Genomic DNA, 7,303 nt, shown 5'->3' on the forward strand with positions numbered 1-7,303 from the left:
AGAAAATAGAAAATATATGACATGGCTTATGAAAAGAAATGATTTAATAGTGCGCCTGGTGATCCGAGAGCCTGTGGTTATAAATTTCAAATTAGAAATAAAAAGGAAGCTCACCTGCTTTGACTCAGAATGAGTTTGGAGAAGTAGTTTGTGAAGTCGCTCGTCTCTCATCCGCACGGAAACCCACCAAACTCACCTTTACGCATAGACATATTTGTACATGTTTGAAAATGTATTCCCCTTAATAAGAAGACATGACAACAGACAATTATGTAAAATCAATTTATAGATCTGTTTGTTTACAGAATTATTCTGAGCTCGTTAAAAAGCCAGACTGGTGCTAAACAATTTGTTTTAAAAAAATCAGCAAATAGTACGGATTAACTTAATCAAATTAATTCTCAATACACAGATCGGGGGTTTTCACGCCATTGTGTGCTAACCCTAAACCCAGCCAATCTCTTATTGGAGAAGTCATTCACAAATCCTTCAATGACGTCAGCCGGGTATAAAACAGAGCAGGAGTTCAACTTAGCCACAAACGAGTTACTGAAGCTGTTGCGCTCGGTCGCTGTAACTGCATTCCAAAGGATAAAAACTTTTGATAATTCGCTCTTTCACGACTATGAGGAAAACCTGTGATCTTTAAGAGGACTACGAGAACATTTTAGTAGCCTACTTTTTGAAACCCAATCTCAAACGTCTTCTAGTTTGTGATGCCCGCTGGGATGTTTAGTATCGACAGCATCTTGGCAGGGAGACCCAGCTGCAAGGACTCGGTTCTGCTCCATCGGAATGCCCCGGTTGTGTTCTCCAATTTGACGGAATCCTTGTACACAGCAGCTGGCGATTTTAACGGACTGTATTCTCACACGGCACCTCCAGCTCCTAGTTTACACTCGGTGACCGGAACCAGGATAGGCTATAACAACTACTATTATGGACAACTTCATGTCCAAGGGCCGACTGGGCCAGCTTGCTGTGGCGCAATACCAACCCTTGGTTCGCAGCAATGCCCGTGCATTCCTACAGGTATTTTTTTACTTTTCTTTATTCAGTATTTATCTATTGTAATAATTTATTGCAATGCATATTTTATAAATCGCATTTATTTTAAAGCATGATCTAGGCTACTTATACTTAAACGCTTTGAATTTAATAAAACGTTTAACTTTAAAAACGTTAAACTGACTTCAGTGTACTTAAAATATTTTTGTTGTATTTTAAGGCTACGACAGTACCGGATCGGTGCTTATTTCTCCATTGCCACATCAAATGATGTCGTACATGAATGTGGGAACGTTGTCTAGAACAGAACTGCAACTACTCAACCAGTTACACTGTCGGCGCAAGAGACGACACCGAACCATCTTTACTGACGAGCAGCTGGAGGCACTGGAGAACCTTTTTCAAGAAACCAAATACCCTGACGTTGGCACCAGGGAGCAGTTGGCACGGAAGGTGCACCTACGTGAAGAGAAAGTAGAGGTGAGTAAAACATTTATGCTTATTCACACTTTATACTAAAGTTGCCCTTATCACTTGTAAAACAAAATAGGAGTGATACTAATAAACCAGGCATATTTCATGTATATGATACAATTAAGTTTATTCTTGTATTTACGCACTGCTGTTACTTTACTGTAATAACCAATAATAGTTGCCCGACATGTAAAATGCACATTCAAAAGTTATTGATCTAATTATTAAAAACTGTAATTTATAAGATGACCAACAGAAACTTTTAAACGTTTAAAGATACTTTAAGGTAATAGAGAATTCGTGCTCAAAGAACCAACCAGGCCACATCATTTTGAGCATTAAAATAACTCAGCTTGTAATCATTGCAATGTGCGTTTCTACATATCGTTCATTTTATATTTTGTCCACGCTTAGGTTTGGTTCAAAAACAGACGAGCAAAATGGAGAAGACAGAAAAGGTCATCGTCAGAGGAATCAGAACAGAAATGGAACAAATCCACGAAAACAACCACAGAGAAAGTCGAGGAGGGCAAAAGCGATGTGGATTCAGACAGCTGATATATAGAAAACGAGACCGGAAAATCTTGCACAAATACAATTCGGACATTTTGTAAATATTGTAAAGTACCATGTGAGTAGAAGTAAAATGTGTTGTCATGCCGTTGCACAGATGTATAGTAAATGTTACTTCTTACAATGATATTGTTATTTATATTAATTTAAATCTACACAGACAAAAATAACATGGATTCTGGCCATAGTAATATTACCTGGTATATATTGAAAACCTTTTAGTTGAAGTCTTGTCGTAATCGGATGTACCTAATGGAAATGTTATGGACTGGACTGCAGACATGTACGATGGCAGGACGTTAAGAAATTAACATTGGTTAAAGCATCGATTAATGTCGCCTGAAAACAAAAATGACATGAGCAAGTATTAAAATAATATCTAATAAAATTGTTGGATTTGGCCTATTTTTTAAAATGTTGTAAATGTGACCTCAAAATGCATTTGGATTGCATCAAAAACTTATTTTAAGATGAGACCTGTTCTTTAACGTCATTCGCTGAACGGTTAGGCCTATATTATAATATATATCATAATCTTAAATGGTAATATATAAAATTATTTTTTTATTCGGCAGAATGTAGGTTTTAAATGTTTTGGGCGAGATAAAATTGACAGCACACTGCTTGCAGGTTATATAATTAATATAAAAATGTATCAAGTCTTTATTTGATTTATTAATATGTTTCGAGGTCAAATCATTAGAGTTGATCGATTAAATTTTCAAGTGACTTGTAGCGCATGGTGCACGATATGCAAAAATGCGGGACCACCACCTGTTCTAATGTGAACCATCTTCTTAAGTGAAATGTACTTAATTTTAACAATTGAAACCATTGAAGATAAATCAATTGCACCACATATGATCAAAATTAAAACACTTTATACATTTAACAATTTTTCCTCCGCTACAGGAGTTTCGACCGTAATTGTTTCCTCACTTTAGGGAATTTAATGCAAGTTCTTAATATTTTAATGTAGACTACGTCTATACACATTTATTACTGCATCTAAATTGAAAATATGTCTGAGAATAATATTCCTTTATAATAATGTGGCTTTTATTTTGTGTTATTGTAGTCACTGGTTTTATGCGTTTAAAAGGTTGCGGTAAATAAAAAAATAACGGATAAACAAACAACGTTGAAATCAAATGGAATGAGAAAACCATGAGAATTTCTTTATTTTTAGTTTTCAGTTATTCGCATATTTTAATTATCAATATTTAGCATGTGGTGGTATCATTGAAGGGATATCACTATTGCTTTTTCCTACCACTCAAAATAAAAGATGAGTGTTAAAATATTTTTTAGAAGATGTTTATAGATATTGTCGTGGTTAAAACCTTTGCGGTGTTTTGTCATTTAGGTCACTATAAAGTCTTATAGTATTTAAGACAATAATTCCAAGCGACCAGGTTAAAATGTATTATTATTATGTAGGTGTATTCAGGCCTAGCAGACCACATTTTCATTTACAGAAGATGGAGAAAAATCATTAACATCTCAATTGCGCTATAGGCCTATCTGTAGTGTGTGTGTGTTGACAGGGACACTGCATATACATGTAAATAAAACATTATTATTGCGTTGCTAGGTACATTACTTAAACATGATTCGTGCCACTGGAAGGTTGCCAGTGTCTTAAAACACTTTCTTTTAGGATTAAATTGACAATTTGGAGGGTAGCTGTTGATGAAACACAGGCCTTAAGTCTGAGCTGCAACAGTGTGGACTCTGAATATTTATTTGTGCTTATATGTATTTGGGCTATTTATCATCAGAAACAAATATCCAGGACCGGTCTATGAATATGGTATATTGACCAAGGGCAGCATGTTTACCAGACATGAAGTTGGTTAGGCGAGATCGTCACTAAATTGACTAAACATTCCATCCATCAAAAACTTAGGTGCTTTTTTAAAATGTATAATTTAAACATTTGTGACTTCTTCAGAGTAAATATAGTTACAGGAGCGATTTTATTTCATAGTCTCCCTTTGTTTTCATTTAAGTGCGTTTTTCCTCTTCCTCATTTTAAAACAGCAGCTCAAGCTGAAATCAAACAAAAAAATAAATAACGACACTAAGCTTCGTCAGTGGCTTTTAAAAAACAGATTAAAGGAGAGCAGAGTAGGAACTTAAAGACTTGGCGATCACACAAACCAAGAAAACAAAGCATGTTGCATTTATAATCCTTCACATGTCTAGTGTGATTTATAAAGTGTTTCTTCTGCTAGTGCCAGTGAGATATACAAAGCACAAGACCAAGGCCATTAATCTCTGCTAGCTTTTCCCCCCTTTTTTCAGACTGTAATTTAGTATTTCAAAAATTTAATAGAAACTTAAGAAAAAACATTATTTCCTTGACCTTTTTATGCATAGTTCCCAGCACTTGGAAAAACATAGGTGGAGTCCAAGAAAAATTAGCCAGTGAGTTAAGTCCAGGAGTAGATAAATCTTTAGTCCCTTGACTGCTTTTTAAGAAATCCTGCTTTTTGCCCCCTTTCAATATTTTTTTTGTGTTTCGCATGCTGTGCTTTTTCCTCTATGTGTTTTTATGACATAATTTAAATCTTTTTGTTCTGATAAGCTGACTCGTTCCTTACAAAAATGGCAGACGTTATCGAACTTTGTTTAAGAGTCATGTCCAGAAGAGTGACAGTTTGGGTGGATTCCCCCAACTAAAGATAGAAAAGGGTGTTGGCCATCTCTGTGGTGCGTTTCGACAACCTATAAAATGGCCTCCTAACGCAGGAAGGAAGAAAGAAAGACAAATAATACACATATTTAACGTCTTTCCATGTATCATTACCATATTTTAGTGGGGTGACATGTGGTTTTGTGCTTGTTTTCCCTCTGCGATACACTAGAACAAATTCACCCTACAAGGCAACATCATCCAGCTATGTTTTCAAAATTTGAAGTTTAGACGTGAGCACACACCAGTGTGTATTTTGTGAGTTTAGCACCTGAACAGGCTCTAGGAACCGTGGCCCTTCATTCTCCTCCAGCGTGCGTAATTACCGTGCCTGTCACCACATTCATTCCAACAGAGTAGCTACCAACTGCCTTCGGTTAGCGTCTCCCCTCTCCAAAACCGCCCGGTCGCTGAAAAGCAGGGGACACTGGGTCAAGAGCGGCAGCTAGAAGCAGACACAGACACTTATCTCTCCAAGGTAAATCAGGTAATCATACACTTAGCCAACTTTCCCCTCATTTTACAGGGTTCAGATCACATCTTTATGTTCTGTGGGCCTTTAAGGTCTGGCTCTTAAGAGAAGGCATAACGTCTCACGCCAAACCAAACAAACACGAGCGATACGAATAAGCTGTGTCTATGGCGAATGTGTGTGTGTTTTCTGTGCTTGTGTGCTGTATATTCATTCGTGGAGGCGTGCTATGGGGAACCACGATGGTTTGCTTGGAAATCAGGAAGGGCCCATCATACGACACGGCCCTGGTTTCAGTGCTGATTAGCAGTGTGGGCTAACCTCAGTCCTCCACTTCAGTCTGCCTCTGGAGGGGAGCGGGTACGGGGTGAGCAGGGCACCCGCCTGTGGGTTAGTGGGAGGGGGAGTGCACACATTTGACCCGCGGTAGAACTTTTGGCTCTCGTCCAGAACAGCCCCCGGGGATCACAAGACTCAGAAGTGTAAGCCCACGCTGAACAGGCACAAGGCAGGTTTGCAGTATGACACTCACTGAGACAGATGGTTCAAGACCTTTAATGTGCTTGCAGGAACGCCCGGATTAGCATTCGTGTTATTTTGCAACCTTAAGGCAGATTCGCATACCTCAAAAGCACACCACAATTGACAGGCTTCTGCCTTGACCTAACAGGGAAGCAGTTGGGTTGTGAACTCACAATGCGCCCTTTGCCTTTCAGTTGGTCAGAGCTGAAAGAAAATAAGACAACGTGGGGATTCATTTACTTTTTCGTGACACAGAACATCACAGGCATTTACAGGCGATACATCTGAATTACCAACAACACAGGCAGCTCATATTCTGAATGACGAATGACATCTGAATATGAGAATCTGCACAGGCTTTAAAAGTCAAATCCAATTTGAATGACAGGAAAAAATAACATCAGGAAAAATCTAACATGCTGTTTGGGATATCCTATCATTAAGGTCTGTCCCAAAACACTATAAACATGATTGAAGAAATGATTTCCTAGAGTCATTCTTTCCGGATTGAAAATGACAGTGCGTATCATTTTACGTCCAAAAAAGAATGACAGTTTCATAGGACAATTCCTGTATATAATAAAGCACAAGTATATACGCCTCGAATACAAAGGCTTTATAATTCTTCTATATTTAGTTTTCAGGCCGCAAGGAATTCAAACAAGCATATCAAAAACGGTTTGTAATAACATGAGGAAACATGAATTCAACGGAAAACCCAAAGGCCCGATGATGTACGACACTCTGATGGATGAAGAGCAAACAAAGATTTAGAGCAAAGCATTTTCACAACAAATGAATTATCAATAAATCACAATGACAGATTTACATTACTGTGACAAATGAACTGCTCTGTAAGCATTCGCAAACTTTTCAGGCCTTGTGTGCTATTCCGAGGGACGTGTCTACAGTAAAACCCGAGTCCAGCAATGTGTTATCTATCAAAGGTAATTTGTTATCTAACATGCATGGGGTATTAAACCCAAGAGATTAGTTCCACAAGACCTGCATTGCAAATAAAACGTGCGACGTATAATCCTGTGAAAAACATGAGCTGTAACGTTGAAGATCATGGATCACAGTTTTTAGTGAAAGAGAGCTTGGACTTAAAGTTCAGTGGGGTAAAAATCAAAACAGTCATTCAACAAGTGTGTGTTGAGGCTTAGCTTAATTATGAACACATTTAAACTGGGGTTTTCAGATTCAGTGCTCAGGGGTTCAAAGCTGCCCTCTAGTGGCTGACAGCAGTAACGCAACAGGTCTTTTTCAAACTTTTTTTGCGTGACAGCAGCTTAAAATAATATATGATAAATTGTTTCTAAAACACAAACTGTCCAGGTATTCTTTGTTTGTTTAGGTAATCTGAATCAGAGAGAGTATAAATGGATTGTATTGGATTCAATTTATTGTCATTACACACATACAAGTACAGTGCAACGAAATGTACCCCAATCCTGCTATTTTCCTCTATTAATTCCCCGAAAGACGATATCGACCACGCACCCTACTTTCCACAAAACATATCTCATAGGTTAAACATGCAATCAAAGCAACAG

The 7,303-nt window shown here is 37.8% G+C and overlaps 1 protein-coding gene across 1 annotated transcript; it reads left to right on the top strand.

Annotated features, from left to right (window-relative positions):
* Window positions 1-716: 716 nt before the first annotated feature.
* On the top strand, window positions 717-2,040 carry gsc (goosecoid; the record flags this gene model as incomplete). Its single annotated transcript, XM_079458214.1, has 3 exons — window positions 717-1,032; window positions 1,229-1,488; window positions 1,897-2,040. The coding sequence occupies 3 exons, from the start codon at window positions 717-719 to the stop codon at window positions 2,038-2,040; spliced, it is 720 nt and encodes a 239-aa protein (XP_079314340.1).
* Between the last annotated feature and the right edge of the window lie 5,263 nt (window positions 2,041-7,303).

Source organism: Barbatula barbatula (genome assembly GCF_947034865.1).
Source record: "Barbatula barbatula genome assembly, chromosome: 6".
NCBI lineage: Eukaryota > Metazoa > Chordata > Actinopteri > Cypriniformes > Nemacheilidae > Barbatula > Barbatula barbatula.